Raw genomic sequence first — 18,407 nt, 5'->3', positions numbered from 1 at the left:
GTTGTGAATGTTAGCTTGTGTCACACTTGGATGGAATTTGAATGTTGGCATATCCCACACTTAGAGTTGTGGACAGCAGCCTGAGTCGCATCTGGGTGGGACTGCGAGTGTTGGCATGCGCCACGCATAGATGGAATTGTGAAGGCTGGCGGGTGCCACACTTGGATGGAGTTGTGAATGTTAGCTTGTGTCACACTTGGATGGAATTTGAATGTTGGCATATCCCACACTTAGAGTTGTGGACAGCAGCCTGAGTCGCATCTGGGTGGGACTGCGAGTGTTGGCATGCGCCACGCATAGATGGAATTGTGAGGGTTGGCAAGTGCCACGCTCGGAATTGTGAACATTGGCCTGCGTCGCATCTAGACGGGATTGTGAATGTTAGCATGTGCCACACACGTAGATGGAATTATGAAGACCAGCAAATGCCACACTTAATTACCGAGCGCAACACTTTAATGGAATTGGGAATGTTAGCTTGTCCCACACTTGCATGGAGTTGTGAACATCGGCCTGCGCCGCATCTAGATGGGATTGCGGGGATTGGCAGTAGCCACACTTGGATGGAGTTGTGAAGGCTGCCAAGTGCCACACTTGGTCAGAATTGTGAATGGTAGCACGTTAAATGTCAAATAACCCACTAACCAAAAAGCTCAAACTTTCTGCATACTTATCTCACTCAAAAAACTCACACAACCATCTCTCGCACAACAAGCCACATGCACTGCACCACACTGCATCAACACATAAGCCGGACCAACAGCCCCGCAGGACTGACATTGATCCGATACTCGCACCAAAACTCAGCACCCGGTGTATACCGAGTTGAAGCTGCAAACAGAACTATCCTACTCCCTCTTCACCTACTAACCCATCCCAACTTCTCCTTTACAGATCTGCCAGAGAGCCTGGGGACCAACTCTGTTGGTGAGGGTGCGCGGTACAAATACCTTTAACATTTAACATTTAACCACCAAGTGAAAGTTGAAGAAAGGAGTCGCAGAAAGAGTGGCAGTCCACAGTGCCACACGGCAAACACCACCACTACAAATTCTGGGAAGGGCAAAAGATATCTCTACCTCCTCAACCCATGCAACCCGAACACCATGAGTGCTTTCATATGTAAGACCCGGGCTGATTAGATGGGAGGAGCCGGGATTTAGATGGGGGCTGCTCCGGTGAAGTGAAGCACTGTTTAATTTGAAGCCTCGCTTCTTTGTTGCTATGTGGAGTGGCACGCAGAAGCTATTTTCTAAGACCTCAGGGACCTTAATGAGCAATCTCAAATGCATGTGCACAAGTAATTCATGCTTAAAAGTCACGCGCAAACATTGTGCTCATGAATTTTGTGTTACCCATGCTTTTAATGATTTGTGTGGCAGAGAGAGGGCATGGATCATAATTTACGATTCTGACGCTGCCTTCCTCTGCGCCAGACAAATAATTCAGCATTTACGCCAACATGACATGTTATAGCTAGCGTAAATGTTGTGGATACCGATAGACTATGGATGCCTTTGACACTAGCAAAAAGGAATCTATTGTAAACACTGCCTGCCATGTGTAATGCAGCGTTTACCCAATTTGCAGTGCAGAGTGCAAAAGGGAGGGGTAAAGACGATTTTGCCTCCAGTTTACACCTCGCATTGCACAACGAAAATTGTGCAAAGTGGACCTGTGTGCATGTAGCTGCTTACATATACCGTCCACTCCAACAAATTTACGGATATTTTGAATCAGAGCCCCCTCGTGAATTACAGAGGGGGGCCTCTTAAGTTCAAAAAGATACCTTCCTTGCAGTTTTCATCATTTGCACTAGGAAGAGCCAGAAAAAGGTGTAAAAGCAGAGGAAATCTCCTGTACGCCTTGTTTTTGCACTTCGTATTGCACATTGTGTCAAGGCTGCTTAGCTTTTACGCATAGCAAGCAGCATTTGCGATGTGTTCCTATGGAACCTGCCTGCTTGTAGCAAGTGTATATCCAGTGAATTAACGTCAGTGAGAAAATCAGGTGCTGGCGGTTATGCAGGAGGATTTGTAGAGTGGAGCGTGTGGGTTGGTGGGAGGAGCTACTCCGTTCCTTTCCCCTCTGCTCCATCAGGTGCTGGCGGTTATGCAGGAGGATTTGTAGAGTGGAGCGGGTGGGTTGGTGGGAGGAGCTACTCCGTTCCTTTCCCCTCTGCTCCATCAGGTGCTGGCGGTTATGCAGGAGGATTTGTAGAGTGGAGTGGGTGGGTTGGTGGGAGGAGCTACTCCGTTCCTTTCCCCTCTGCTCCATCAGGTGCTGGCGGTGATGCAGGAGGATTTGTAGAGTGGAGCGGGTGGGTTGGTGGGAGGAGCTACTCCGTTCCTTTCCCCTCTGCTCCATCAGGTGCTGGCGGTTATGCAGGAGGATTTGTAGAGTGGAGCGGGTGGGTTGGTGGGAGGAGCTACTCCGTTCCTTTCCTCTCTGCTCCATCAGGTGCTGGTGGTTATGCAGGAGGATTTGTAGAGTGGAGCGGGTGGGTTGGTGGGAGGAGCTACTCCGTTCCTTTCCCCTCTGCTCCATCAGGTGCTGGCGGTTATGCAGGAGGATTTGTAGAGTGGAGCGGGTGGGTTGGTGGGAGGAGCTACTCCGTTCCTTTCCCCTCTGCTCCATCAGGTGCTGGCGGTTATGCAGGAGGATTTGTAGAGTGGAGTGGGTGGGTTGGTGGGAGGAGCTACTCCGTTCCTTTCCCCTCTGCTCCATCAGGTGCTGGCGGTGATGCAGGAGGATTTGTAGAGTGGAGCGGGTGGGTTGGTGGGAGGAGCTACTCCGTTCCTTTCCCCTCTGCTCCATCAGGTGCTGGCGGTTATGCAGGAGGATTTGTAGAGTGGAGCGGGTGGGTTGGTGGGAGGAGCTACTCCGTTCCTTTCCTCTCTGCTCCATCAGGTGCTGGCGGTTATGCAGGAGGATTTGTGGAGTGGAGCGGGTGGGTTGGTGGGAGGAGCTACTCCGTTCCTTTTCCCTCTGCTCCATCAGGTGCTGGCGGTTATGCAGGAGGATTTGTGGAGTGGAGCGGGTGGGTTGGTGGGAGGAGCTACTCCGATCCTTTCCCCTCTGCTCCATCAGGTGCTGGCGGTTATGCAGGAGGATTTGTGGAGTGGAGCGGGTGGGTTGGTGGGAGGAGCTACTCCGTTCCTTTTCCCTCTGCTCCATCAGGTGCTGGCGGTTATGCAGGAGGATTTGTGGAGTGGAGCGGGTGGGTTGGTGGGAGGAGCTACTCCGTTCCTTTCCCCTCTGCTCCATCAGGTGCTGGCGGTTATGCAGGAGGATTTGTGGAGTGGAGCGGGTGGGTTGGTGGGAGGAGCTACTCCGTTCCTTTTCCCTCTGCTCCATCAGGTGCTGGCGGTTATGCAGGAGGATTTGTGGAGTGGAGCGGGTGGGTTGGTGGGAGGAGCTACTCCGTTCCTTTCCCCTCTGCTCCATCAGGTGCTGGCGGTTATGCAGGAGGATTTGTGGAGTGGAGCGGGTGGGTTGGTGGGAGGAGCTACTCCGTTCCTTTTCCCTCTGCTCCATCAGGTGCTGGCGGTTATGCAGGAGGATTTGTGGAGTGGAGCGGGTGGGTTGGTGGGAGGAGCTACTCCGTTCCTTTTCCCTCTGCTCCATCAGGTGCTGGCGGTTATGCAGGAGGATTTGTGGAGTGGAGCGGGTGGGTTGGTGGGAGGAGCTACTCCGTTCCTTTCCCCTCTGCTCCATCAGGTGCTGGCGGTTATGCAGGAGGATTTGTAGAGTGGAGCGGGTGGGTTGGTGGGAGGAGCTACTCCGTTCCTTTCCTCTCTGCTCCATCAGGTGCTGGCGGTTATGCAGGAGGATTTGTAGAGTGGAGCGGGTGGGTTGGTGGGAGGAGCTACTCCATTCCTTTCCCCTCTGCTCCATCAGGTGCTGGCGGTTATGCAGGAGGATTTGTGGAGTGGAGCGGGTGGGTTGGTGGGAGGAGCTACTCCGTTCCTTTCCCCTCTGCTCCATCAGGTGCTGGCGGTTATGCAGGAGGATTTGTGGAGTGGAGCGGGTGGGTTGGTGGGAGGAGCTACTCCGTTCCTTTCCCCTCTGCTCCATCAGGTGCTGGCGGTTATGCAGGAGGATTTGTAGAGTGGAGCGGGTGGGTTGGTGGGAGGAGCTACTCCGTTCCTTTCCCCTCTGCTCCATCAGGTGCTGGCGGTTATGCAGGAGGATTTGTGGAGTGGAGCGCGTGGGTTGGTGGGAGGAGCTACTCCGTTCCTTTCCCCTCTGCTCCGCCATGCAAATCAATGACTGTGTTGCGGAATGTACGCATACAAGTTTCATGCAGGATTTTTACGCATGCTTGTTATGCTGCGCTTCACTCTGTGCCTCTTCGAGCTTACGATCGAACGCGAAGGTCGGAGCTCGTACATGACAGACTCGCTCTGTTCCAGTCCACTGCATTTCTCCAGTTACCCCAGCCGGCCATTTTGGTCCTTCATTATTTGGACTGCCTTGGTGCCGGGATCATCATTTTCTACTCCAGCTCCATCTATCAAGTAGCAAACACCATTTTCCACTAGAGTTATTCACCAGAATTCCATTTTTAGCCAGTTGGCTATTACCCAGGACTTCGTCCTGAGCAAGGGGGTCTCCATACCCTGGCTCCATGAAGAAGGCTGTGATCTAATGTCTAGCCGAAACGTCCAGGGACCCTTCCCCCCTTTGGGGTCGATAGGTCCCCACTTTCCAATTGTCTTTGATTTATGTCAGTGACGTCGATCCATTTTGGTCACCCTCTAGCCTGGCTTCTGTTAGACCTATCCAAGGTTTTGTGATAGAGCAATTAAGTGTTCTGCTAGTCCCATTGTATTGAGGGACAAGTGCTATTTTACCTTTCATTCTTCTAAGGTGTTTAATAAGAAGAACTTGGAATGTACTTAATATGTTTTAAAAAATCTGAGTGCATATGAATGGCGCCTGTTGATACATTTATGCATCAATCTGTTTATGCTTTGTTGAAGTGTATAACATTATCTCTGTACGATTTATGTGTCCATGCAATTTCTATATATGTAGAAGTGTACATTTAACTGAGGAGAGTAAAATAAAAAACACTCCCAGTTTCATATTAACCAAGTTTATGTGGTATATATATCTTTTCTCCTTGGTGCTTTTTCATCTTTCCCCTGGATATGTATAAATAATAGATATAACAGGAGAACAGATACACATCTAAATTTATTTGCATCCGAACTAATTGCAATTAACTCTGACTGTTTGAGTCAGGACAACCCCCCTTGTGTGTTCTTGTTATTGATAGCCCTTTGTCCTGAGCTCATTTTGGGCTTTCCCTCCCGTATATTCTATAATAAACATGTCGGCCAGAATGTTGCAGAATCTGTCTTACCTGGCCCAAGAAGCAATCAGCCCTCGTAGGTGGACAGGCCGCTCTGTGGTACAGCCTTGTGATCTTGTGCCAACTCTGTGGGGGGCGGTTCACAAGCCCTTTGTCCAGGAGTTGGCAATAGGGCTCGGAATGATTCAAAAAAGGATTTAAGACGTTCCTATTTGGATACGTTTTGGCGTACGTTAAGCACAGCAGCGCATCCTACACAGACCAGCGTGTTCCTCGGAGTATGTTGGGGAGTTGTGGGTTGTCAAGAGGTACTCACCCATACAAGTTTGACTTTGTCTGCATATTTTGTGGACACTGCAATTCTACACCTACAGGACGTAGGCTTTAAGTGTTGGATGTAAGGGGAGAAGGTGCATGAAAGTGGGTGGAATAAGAAGGAATGGGAAGGGAAGGTACTATGAAGTGAGGGGAAAAGTTCACAGTAGTTTCTTATGTAATTGTTTGTTCTTGTCTGGAGAGAAGTAAGTTATTATGGAACGATGTATTGAATATCAAAATAACAATTTGGGCTTAGAGTGGGCTTTTATGTGTTAATCCGGTGTCATTTAAACAGATTTTCTGATGTATTTCTGATCACTGTATGGCTTCCGCGCTCTATCATTTGATGGATGATTGGTCATTCAATGCTCTATTTGTGTGTGTGTTATTATGTGCACTGTTATTTAGATGTGAACAGTCCATGCCATTGTATTCTGTGTGAATTCTATTTGTATGCACTATTATTGTATGCTCTATTCCAGTTGTTATCGTGTGAACTACTATAATTTCTCATTTTCTGTGCACTAATATTCCCACAAGCTACTACTATATAGGCGAGTATTATCTGCACTTTTACTGTGTGTATTGTTATTCTGAACAATTATACCATGCACTTTTAGAAATGCGATTGCTGTATGCACTTTTGTTCCGTGCATTATTGTAAATGTTGATATACAGGGCCTGATTTACAACAACAAAAAATGTAAATGGGAACGTCCCTTCGAAACCAATTAATGTTGTAAATCAGGCCCTCTGTGTGCTGACCTTCTATGTACTATTAGTCCTGTGCCTTGCGCAAAATATTTCGTTCCACTGTTTGTTGGTGATATTTTTTCACTTGAATGCACTTTCTTCTACGTACCATTATGTGCACTATTATTCTATGCACTAATATTCAGTGCATTACCATCATGTGCACGTTTTAAAACTTGTATCAAAGAGACTTTAAACAGGTCTATACTGAAATAAATCTTTTTTTAAATATGACTATTTTTCCATATTTTCTAATGAATCAAAGCGTCAACCCGTGCCCAGCACGTGCGCCCCCTGAAAAATAATAATTACATACATAGCAATATGTTATATCCGTTGCCTTGTTCAAGAATATCAGGGGGGCCATGAAGCAGCTGGCGACAGCATAGAACAGAAACAAATACTAATCAAGTGCAGACACACGCATGGTGTGATAGATTCCCAGGTGGGTCAATGGCTCTAGAATAGGGGCATCAACTGCAGACACATGCGTGGTGGGATAGATTCCCGGGTGGGTCATGGACTCTAGAATAGTGGCAGCAGCTGCAGACACACGCTTGGTGTGATAGATTCCTGGGTATGGCATTGGCTCTTGAATAGTGGCAGCAACTGCAGACACACACATAGCGTGATAGATTCCTGGGTGGGTCACAGGCTGTAGAATAGTAGCAGCAACTTCCGGGTGGGTCATGGGCTCTAGAATAGTGGCAGCAACTGCAGACACACACATAGCGTGATAGATTCCTGGGTTAGTCACAGGCTGTAGAATAGTAGCAGCAACTTCCGGGTGGGTCATGGGCTCTAGAATAGTGACCGCAACTGCAGACACACACGTGGTGGGATAGATTCCCGGGTGAGTCATGGACTCTAGAATAGTGGCAGCACCTGCAGACACACGCTTGGTGTGATAGATTCCTGGGTATGGCATTGGCTCTTGAATAGTGGCAGCAACTGCAGACACACACATAGCGTGATAGATTCCTGGGTGGGTCACAGGCTGTAGAATAGTAGCAGCAACTTCCGGGTGGGTCATGGGCTCTAGAATAGTGGCAGAAACTGCAGACACACACGTGGTGTGATAGATTCCTAGGTGGGTCATGGGCTCTAGAATAGTGGCAGCAACTGCAGACACACACATAGCGTGATAGATTCCTGGGTTAGTCACAGGCTGTAGAATAGTAGCAGCAACTTCCGGGTGGGTCATGGGCTCTAGAATAGTGACCGCAACTGCAGACACACACGTGGTGGGATAGATTCCCGGGTGAGTCATGGACTCTAGAATAGTGGCAGCACCTGCAGACACACGCTTGGTGTGATAGATTCCTGGGTATGGCATTGGCTCTTGAATAGTGGCAGCAACTGCAGACACACACATAGCGTGATAGATTCCTGGGTGGGTCACAGGCTGTAGAATAGTAGCAGCAACTTCCGGGTGGGTCATGGGCTCTAGAATAGTGGCAGAAACTGCAGACACACACGTGGTGTGATAGATTCCTAGGTGGGTCATGGGCTCTAGAATAGTGGCAGCAACTGCAGACACACACATAGCGTGATAGATTCCTGGGTTAGTCACAGGCTGTAGAATAGTAGCAGCAACTTCCGGGTGGGTCATGGGCTCTAGAATAGTGACCGCAACTGCAGACACACACGTGGTGGGATAGATTCCCGGGTGAGTCATGGACTCTAGAATAGTGGCAGCACCTGCAGACACACGCTTGGTGTGATATATTCCTGGGTATGGCATTGGCTCTTGAATAGTGGCAGCAACTGCAGACACACACATAGCGTGATAGATTCCTGGGTGGGTCACAGGCTGTTGAATAGTAGCAACAACTTCCGGGTGGGTCATGGGCTCTAGAATAGTGGCAGAAACTGCAGACACACACGTGGTGTGATAGATTCCTAGGTGGGTCATGGGCTCTAGAATAGTGGCATCAATTGCAAACACATGCGTGGTATGATGGATTCCCGGGTGGGCCATGGGCAGGTTCCTGTGTGGGTAATGGGCACTAGAATAGTGTCATATTACAGACACACACGTGGTGTGATAGGTTCTGGGGTGGATCATGGGCTCTAGAATAGTGGCAGCAACCTCAGACACACACGTGGTGGGATAGATTCCCGGGTGGGTCATGGGCTCTAGAATAGTGGCAGGACCTGCAGACACACGCGTGGTGTGATAAATTCCCGGGTGTGGCATTGGCTCTTGAATAGTGGCAGCAACTGCAGACACACACGTGTTGTGATAGGTTCCTGGGTGGGTCATGGGCTCTAGAAAAGTTGCAGCAACTGCAGATACCCATGGTGTGATAGATTCATGGGTGGCTCATGGGCTCTAGAATAGTGGCATCAACTTCAGACACATACATGGTGTGATAGATTCCCGGGTGGGTCATGGGCTCTAGAATGGTGTCATACTGCAGACACACACTGGTGTGATAGGTTCCCGGGTGGGTCATGAGCTCTAGAAAAGTGGCAGCAACTGCAGACACGTGCATGGTGTGATAGATTCCCGGGTGGGTCATGGCTTTAGAATAGTGTCAGCAACTGCAGACACACGCGTGGTGCGATAGGTTCCTGGATGGTGCATGGGCTCTGGAATTGTGTCAGCAACTGCAGACACACACGTGGTGTGATAGATTCCCGGGTGGGTCCTTAGCTCCAGAATAGTGGCAGCAACTGCAGACACATGCGTGGTGTGGTAGATTCCTGGGTGGGTCACAGGCTCTAGAATAGTAGCAGCAACTTCCGGGTGGGTCATGGGCTCTAGAATAGTGGCAGAAACTGCAGACACACACGTGGTGTGATAGATTCCTGGGTGGGTCATGGGCTCTAGAATGGTGGCATCAATTGCAGACACATGCGTGGTGTGATGGATTCCCGGGTGGGTCATGGGCAGGTTCCTGGGTGGGTAATGGGCACTAGAATAGTGTGATATTACAGACACACACGTGGTGTGATAGGTTCTGGGGTGGATCATGGGCTCTAGAATAGTGGCAGCAACCTCAGACACACGCGTGGTGTGATAGATTCCTGGGTGGGTCATGGGCAGGTTCCTGGGTGGGTAATGGGCACTAGAATAGTGTGATATTACAGACACACACGTGGTGTGATAGGTTCTGGGGTGGATCATGGGCTCTAGAATAGTGGCAGCAACCTCAGACACACGCGTGGTGTGATAGATTCCCAGGTGTGGCATTGGCTCTTGAATAGTGGCAGCAACTGCAGACACACACGTGTTGTGATAGGTTCCTGGGTGGGTCATGGGCTCTAGAAAAGTGGCAGCAACTGCAGATACCCATGGTGTGATAGGTTCTGGGGTGGATCATGGGCTCTAGAATAGTGGCAGCAACCTCAGACACACGCGTGGTGTGATAGATTCCTGGGTGGGTCATGGGCAGGTTCCTGGGTGGGTAATGGGCACTAGAATAGTGTGATATTACAGACACACACGTGGTGTGATAGGTTCTGGGTGGATCATGGGCTCTAGAATAGTGGCAGCAACCTCAGACACACGCGTGGTGTGATAGATTCCCAGGTGTGGCATTGGCTCTTGAATAGTGGCAGCAACTGCAGACACACACGTGTTGTGATAGGTTCCTGGGTGGGTCATGGGCTCTAGAATAGTGGCAGCACCTGCAGACACACGCTTGGTGTGATAGATTCCTGGGTATGGCATTGGCTCTTGAATAGTGGCAGCAACTGCAGACACACACATAGCGTGATAGATTCCTGGGTGGGTCACAGGCTGTAGAATAGTAGCAGCAACTTCCGGGTGGGTCATGGGCTCTAGAATAGTGGCAGAAACTGCAGACACACACGTGGTGTGATAGATTCCTAGGTGGGTCATGGGCTCTAGAATAGTGGCAGCAACTGCAGACACACACATAGCGTGATAGATTCCTGGGTTAGTCACAGGCTGTAGAATAGTAGCAGCAACTTCCGGGTGGGTCATGGGCTCTAGAAAAGTGACCGCAACTGCAGACACACACGTGGTGGGATAGATTCCCGGGTGAGTCATGGACTCTAGAATAGTGGCAGCACCTGCAGACACACGCTTGGTGTGATAGATTCCTGGGTATGGCATTGGCTCTTGAATAGTGGCAGCAACTGCAGACACACACATAGCGTGATAGATTCCTGGGTGGGTCACAGGCTGTTGAATAGTAGCAACAACTTCCGGGTGGGTCATGGGCTCTAGAATAGTGGCAGAAACTGCAGACACACACGTGGTGTGATAGATTCCTAGGTGGGTCATGGGCTCTAGAATAGTGGCATCAATTGCAAACACATGCGTGGTATGATGGATTCCCGGGTGGGCCATGGGCAGGTTCCTGTGTGGGTAATGGGCACTAGAATAGTGTCATATTACAGACACACACGTGGTGAGATAGGTTCTGGGGTGGATCATGGGCTCTAGAATAGTGGCAGCAACCTCAGACACACACGTGGTGGGATAGATTCCCGGGTGGGTCATGGGCTCTAGAATAGTGGCAGGACCTGCAGACACACGCGTGGTGTGATAAATTCCCGGGTGTGGCATTGGCTCTTGAATAGTGGCAGCAACTGCAGACACACACGTGTTGTGATAGGTTCCTGGGTGGGTCATGGGCTCTAGAAAAGTTGCAGCAACTGCAGATACCCATGGTGTGATAGATTCATGGGTGGCTCATGGGCTCTAGAATAGTGGCATCAACTTCAGACACATACATGGTGTGATAGATTCCCGGGTGGGTCATGGGCTCTAGAATGGTGTCATACTGCAGACACACACTGGTGTGATAGGTTCCCGGGTGGGTCATGAGCTCTAGAAAAGTGGCAGCAACTGCAGACACGTGCATGGTGTGATAGATTCCCGGGTGGGTCATGGCTTTAGAATAGTGTCAGCAACTGCAGACACACGCGTGGTGCGATAGGTTCCTGGATGGTGCATGGGCTCTGGAATTGTGTCAGCAACTGCAGACACACACGTGGTGTGATAGATTCCCGGGTGGGTCCTTAGCTCCAGAATAGTGGCAGCAACTGCAGACACATGCGTGGTGTGGTAGATTCCTGGGTGGGTCACAGGCTCTAGAATAGTAGCAGCAACTTCCGGGTGGGTCATGGGCTCTAGAATAGTGGCAGAAACTGCAGACACACACGTGGTGTGATAGATTCCTGGGTGGGTCATGGGCTCTAGAATGGTGGCATCAATTGCAGACACATGCGTGGTGTGATGGATTCCCGGGTGGGTCATGGGCAGGTTCCTGGGTGGGTAATGGGCACTAGAATAGTGTGATATTACAGACACACACGTGGTGTGATAGGTTCTGGGGTGGATCATGGGCTCTAGAATAGTGGCAGCAACCTCAGACACACGCGTGGTGTGATAGATTCCTGGGTGGGTCATGGGCAGGTTCCTGGGTGGGTAATGGGCACTAGAATAGTGTGATATTACAGACACACACGTGGTGTGATAGGTTCTGGGGTGGATCATGGGCTCTAGAATAGTGGCAGCAACCTCAGACACACGCGTGGTGTGATAGATTCCCAGGTGTGGCATTGGCTCTTGAATAGTGGCAGCAACTGCAGACACACACGTGTTGTGATAGGTTCCTGGGTGGGTCATGGGCTCTAGAAAAGTGGCAGCAACTGCAGATACCCATGGTGTGATAGATTCATGGGTGGCTCATGGGCTCTAGAATAGTGGCATCAACTTCAGACACTTGCATGGTGTGATAGATTCCTGGGTGGGTCATGGGCTCTAGAATGGTGTCATACTGCAGACACACATGTGGTGTGATAGGTTCTCGGGTGGGTCATGAGCTCTAGAAAAGTGGCAGCAACTGCAGACACATAAGTGGTGTGATAGATTCCCGGGTGGGTCATGGCTTTAGAATAGTGTCAGCAACTGCAGACACACGCGTGGTGCGATAGGTTCCTGGATGGCGCATGGGCTCTGGAATTGTGTCAGCAACTGCAGACACACACGTGGTGTGATAGATTCCCGGGTGGGTCCTTCGCTCCAGAATAGTGGCAGCAACTGCAGACACATGCGTGGTGTGATAGATTGCCGTGTGGGTCATGGGCTCTAGAATAGTGGCAGCAACTGCAGACACACACATAGCGTGATAGATTCCTGGGTGGGTCACAGGCTCTAGAATAGTAGCAGCAACTTCCGGGTGGGTCATGGGCTCTAGAATAGTGGCAGAAACTGCAGACACACACGTGGTGTGATAGATTCCTGGGTGGGTCATGGGCTCTAGAATAGTGGCATCAATTGCAGACACATGCGTGGTGTGATGGATTCCCGGGTGGGTCATGGGCAAGTTCCTGGGTGGGTAATGGGCACTAGAATAGTGTCATATTACATACACACACGTGGTGTGATAGGTTCTGGGGTGGATCATGGGCTCTAGAAAAGTGGCAGCAACCTCAGGCACATGCGTGGTGTAATAGATTCCCGGGTGGGTCATGGGCTCTAAAATAGTGGCAACTGCAGACACACACGTGGTGTGATAGATTCCCGAGTGGATCACAGGTTCTAGAATAGTGGCAGCAACTTCAGACACACGCATGGTGTGACAGATTTCCAGGTGGGTCTTTGGCTCTAGAATAGTGTCAGCAACTGCAGACACACACATGGTGTGATAGATTCGTGGGTGGGTCATGGGCTCTAGAATAGTGTCAGCAGCTGCAGACACACACATGTTGTGATGGGTTCCCGGGTGGGTCATGGCTCTGGAATAGTGGCAACAACTGCAGACACATAGTGTGATAGATTCCCGGGACGGGCATGGGCACTATAATAGTGGCAGCAACTGCAGACACACGCGTGATGTGATAGATTCCTGGATGGGTCATGGGTCCTAGAACAGTGGCAGCAACTGCAGACACACGCGTGGTGTGATAGGTTCCTGGGTAGGTTACGGGCTCTAGAATAGTGGCAGCAACTTCAGACACACGAGTGGTGTGATAGATTCCTGGGTGGGTTATGGCCTCTAGATTAGTGGCAGCAACTTCAGACACACGTGTGGTGTGATAGATTCCTGGGTGGGTCATGGGCTCTAGAACAGTGGCAGCAACTGCAGACACACGCATGGTGTGATAGGTTCCTGGGTAGGTCATGGGCTCTAGAATAGTGTCAGCAACTGCAGACACACGCTTGGTGTGATAGGTTCCTGGGTGGGTCATTGGCTCTAGAATAGTGACCGCAACTGCAGACACACACGTGGTGTGATAGATTCCTGGGTGGGTCATGGACTCTAGGATAGTGGCAGCAAGTGCAGACACACACGTGGTGTGACAGATTCCCAGGTGGGTCCTTGGCTCTAGAATAGTAGCTGCAACTGCAGACACACACGCGGTGTGACAGATTCCCAGGTGGGTCCTTGGCTCTAGAATAGTGGCATCAAATGCAGACACACACGTGGTGTGACAGATTCCCAGGTGGGTCCTTGGCTCTAGAATAGTGGCTGCAACTGCAGACACACACGTTGTGTGACAGATTCCCAGGTGGGTCCTTGGCTCTAGAATAGTGGCTGCAACTGCAGACACACACGTGGTGTGACAGATTCCCAGGTGGGTCCTTGGCTCTAGAATAGTGTCAGCAAGTGCAGACACACACGTGGTGTGATAGATTCCTGGGTGGGTAATGGGCTCTAGAATAGTGGCAGCAAGTGCTATTACTTGTTAGCCTGCTCCTACTACTATTGTTACTACTGCTAATGCTACTGTAACTATTTGTACTGCTACTACGACTGCTCAAACTGTTACTATTAATAGTAACAGCACTGCTTCTACTGCTCCAACAAGTACCACATCTAACACTACTAAGATTCACCATAACATTACAATTCAAATAGCAATGTTTGCTAAAGGTTTGTTATGCACCACAATGCAATCAGTTTTAAAAAACGATGTTTTAGCCGACCATGACACCATGACAACAGTATTTTCTTTAGAACAGGGCACACTCACCTGGCCACCTTCTGAACTTTCGCTTTCTTGCTCTGCTTTGTTTTCTTTCCTTTGTCTCCGGTTTTACTCTCCGCTCTCACTCGGATGCTCAGATCACCAGCAGCACCCACCTGTGGGCGCCCTGTGGGCCCCAGAGGGGAGAGGGATGCAGGGGTCTTCTTACCCACTCCCCCCTGTGCTGATTGTGCCAGCACTAGTAGCACCCCCAGTGCCAACATGAGTGAGGGCGCACCATGCATGGTGCCCATCATACTTGTTCTGGACGTTGGTTGGAAGAAACCAACGGGAAAGAGGGATTGGCTGCAGAGGAAACTCAGGCGTGTTTCGCGGCACTGGGCTGGAAGCTGGAAGCGCACCACAGAGGAGCACTGCAGGCGTTCGTTGCCTCCTCTGCTCCTGGCTTTCTCGCCCTTTCCCACCGCCTCCGGGCTTCAACGACTGGAGAAAGTTTCCAAGTGGTGCTCTGTAACTTCAGGCCAATCGCAGGCGGGAGGGGGCGTGGCCGCGCGCTTAGGGGGTCTCGCTCTGCAGCCAATAGGCGCGCATGAGGGGAGGGCTGGGGGTTACAGGTGCTCTGAGCGGAGGGGGCCGCCGCCGCAGAGGCCGCTCCGCGGAAGGGAGTGAGGGGAAGGTGCCTTTTGATGAGATTAGCCGAGCGAGAGCGAGAGGCAGGCCGCGCTAAGCCCTTTTCATGTCACTCTCCGCCTGGGAGCTTTGTTTCTAATGTATCCCCAGCACTGTCTTAAGCCCGGGCGCTTAAAGCACGGTGCATGGGTTATTGTGGCATACACACACACACACAATAAAACGGTTGCACTAGTAAACCACTACTCGACGCCCGTGAAAGTGTGTGGCGAATATAAATTACGCGTCGACCATTTCGCCCCATTGCTTGCAGGTTCGCGTTTGGCGAAGTTAGTGTCGGGGAAGGCGCTCTTTCCTGCTGCAACAAAGAGGCTTTGTCCCCCCGTGGCCCAGCAGCGAGCCCTTTCCGGCAATGACTACCGGCGCAGGGCAAACAGGGCCCGGCCACGTCCGAAGCGGTTGCCATGATCACCTCCCGAGGCATGCCGGGGCTTTGTGGGTGCCACTGGGGTGGCTCGCTGCGGTGCTTACGGGGTGGAGGGTTCGCCTAGTAACAGGGTGTGCCACGCGGACCTTCACCGCATCCTTGCGGCGCCTTCGCATCATTGTTGACTGGGTGAAATGATGAGCTCTGCCATGCAGGGCCGTTTCGTTGTGTGCTTCGCTGTTCGTGAAAACGTCCATGGTGAAGAATCAGGCAGGGAATATACATTTGCGTGTGTTTGATGTGAACAATGTGAAGTTGTGCTTTGCCTGTGCAACGTCCATCCAGTATCATCACTTTGGCATAGATAGCAACTTTTTAGAGTGTGCTCGACGGTCACTTTTGCGTTGCCAGACTCCTATTACCCGCCATTAAAAAATGTGCCTAGTTGCATAACCACACCCAATACCCTGAACCCAGTACACTGACAGCAAATTGCAATGGAATTAGGAACAATCACCTTTCAATTTGATTTACCCTTTGTAATAGTTTTACTAGTGTAGATACGTGTGTTTTCGCCAATAGAGATGAGCGCACAGTAGTTAACTGTTACTCTTCAAGCAGCGTTGGGAAGTGGTTTGATTGCACCAGGGACGGCATCAGGGTCTTTCAACCTTTTCAGCAGAAAGGGGCCTCGAGCCTGAGACCCCCTATACCGCAACTGCCCCCATGTTGCCAATCAGCAGTCTTATAACCTGCCAATATATTCCTTTATATATTACTTTCATTCTGGGGCTTTAAAATGTACTCTGTGCAGCACTCCCCTTACAAACTGCGTTTGCTGGAGCCTTTGTGCACCTCAGCAGGATGTTATTGGCAATGCCCGTAGTTCAGGAGAGATGGGCCCTGAATCTTGCACATCCAAGCGGACACTGACACATGGAAGCAGAAGTCCGCAATAGGAATGGAAACCTCGGGATTCCTCCGACTCACTCTGGGGACCGGAGTAGCGCATACTGCTGAGGTGCACAATTATTTTCTACTTGCACCCCTGCATTACCCGTCACTTTGGACCCATCTATCACGCAGGATTTTTCATCTGGACTCTGCCTACTTTATGACAGTGTTTCCAGTACCACACATACAACGGATTGACTCCAATTGTACCCAGAAAACCCAATTACTATCTCCTGATGAAGACGTAACCCTAACAACGTTTACACGTCGAAACCGGTAGAGAAAAAAACCTTGGATAAGGCAAACTCCAAAGATCATTCAACTTTGGCCTATCCTAAGTTGACCACTTTTCCAAAATCTACTGTGGCTATGCACTTTGTTTTGCACAAAAAATCTTTCTTATAATAATTGGATTGTTGATGAATTGTCATATGTTTTTACCTTGTATTCATTGCTGGTTTGTATGAGTGGATTGATGTATGTGGTATGGAAGTGAATGAATGCATTTAATAGTATGAATTTCATGAAATGTTGATGTTTTTAAATTTATTCCTGTTATGTTAAATAAATAAATGCCTGAGTGCGGATTAAATCGTGATTAAACTCACACCAGATTATATGTATTAGGTATAATAAAATTCTTAATACGACATTTCTCAAATTGTATCCTCTGGATTTCCTTTCCGAGATGAACCATTGCACTAAAACCCTAATCTAGAGAGTGGGGTTCCCTTTGCCTTTCAGATACACTATAATGAGATATTACAACTTGATAAGAGGTCTGTGCATTGGCAATGTTGGATCGGGAAAGGTACATTAAATCTAAGTGATTTGTACGATGGAAATCGACTATTGCAATTTGAGGAGCTGCAGGGTAAGTATAATTAAGGAAATAGAGAACATAGGAGATATCTGGATTTGATTTCATTAATTAATCAAAGAATGGGTATGGCTGGTGATTCATTGGGCAAGAATATAATGTACGTCCCTATATGAATTTCATGTCCATGGAGGCAGGACATATAGTTACTTGGAATGAGCTGAGGAATATATGGTCGAATAATGTTAACATGGTCATTTCGTAAGAAGATTGGAGAGATGTTCTTAGAGTAGGCGTACATTTGGGAAAGGATAAGAATTTGTGTTAAGTTAGGCAGAAAATAGTTGGTAGGATTTATTGGACACCTGTTAAGATGTTTAGATTGAAGTTGAGGATGGATGAGTTGTGCTGGAGTTGTGGAAGAGACAGGGGTACCCTATTGCATTTACTTTGGGACTGCTCGAGAGTGAAGGATTTTTGGAGAGATGTAATTGATAGCATTGATATGGTTTTTGATATTGTCATGCAAAGGTCGGCAGCGAATGTGATCCTGTTTTTACAAAGAGGAAGGTGTGTGAACACTAGGACATACAATGTCTGGATAGATAAAGCTGTAAAGGTGGCGATTAAGCTGATCCTTAGGGTCTGGAAGACTAGAAAGAAATCGAATCATCTTTTTAATGTGTTGACTCTGCAATGAATAAATTGTTACAGACAACCAATTGGGAGGATATTTAGGCCCCTTTAAATCAAACAATGGCCCTAATTAGGAGTTTGCATGTAACCCATCAGTGCTACCAGTGTTTACTGGCAAACTCCTCTTACCATTACCGGCACCCCATATCCTGGTGTTACTGTGATATTACAGGCACCAGCAATGGCTGTAAATTCCCATTCCATGGAGTCCCAGACGGCTCCATGAAATGGGAACCACCAGCACCAGTTTTAACAGTGCTGGTGCTTCAGTGATTGGTCAGATGTGCTGGTAGTTCACTGCCCCTACCGGCAGACTCAGAGTATGCCAGTCTGGGAAAAATGCCAGAACTGGTAGTACCAGCCGTTTTACTGCAATTTGTCCTAGACTGGCATACTTGTAATGACCCCCAATCACTCTCTTGAAATTTGTTCACCTTTTTGCATAGTATCTTTCAATTGCATTCCCTCCTAGGTTTGAGCCATGAATTTCTATTTTAATTCTTTAATCTTCTGTAAATACTCCCTATCTTCTGAGATAATGCTTCTATACTGTAAAAACGGACTATACAATATAC

The 18,407-nt window shown here is 49.2% G+C and overlaps 1 protein-coding gene across 4 annotated transcripts in view; it reads right to left on the bottom strand.

The window, feature by feature from the left end:
* The window catches only part of LTBP4 (latent transforming growth factor beta binding protein 4), a 1,283,510-nt gene extending 1,268,718 nt beyond the window's left edge, over positions 1-14,792 (bottom strand). For all 4 annotated transcript variants that reach the window (XM_069644515.1, XM_069644518.1, XM_069644516.1 and 1 more), the window contains exon 1: positions 14,351-14,792. In XM_069644515.1, the coding sequence (XP_069500616.1) occupies positions 14,351-14,601 (251 nt within the window). In that variant the 5' untranslated portion in view covers positions 14,602-14,792. The remainder of the gene's footprint in view (positions 1-14,350) is intronic.
* Positions 14,793-18,407: the final 3,615 nt, after the last annotated feature.

This window comes from Ambystoma mexicanum, chromosome 2p (assembly GCF_040938575.1).
Source record: "Ambystoma mexicanum isolate Mex_15411 chromosome 2p, UKY_AmexF1_1, whole genome shotgun sequence".
NCBI classification, from domain to species: Eukaryota; Metazoa; Chordata; class Amphibia; order Caudata; family Ambystomatidae; genus Ambystoma; species Ambystoma mexicanum.
The sequence above is the reverse complement of the archived record's forward strand: the minus strand, read 5'-3'. Positions and strand labels throughout refer to the sequence as shown.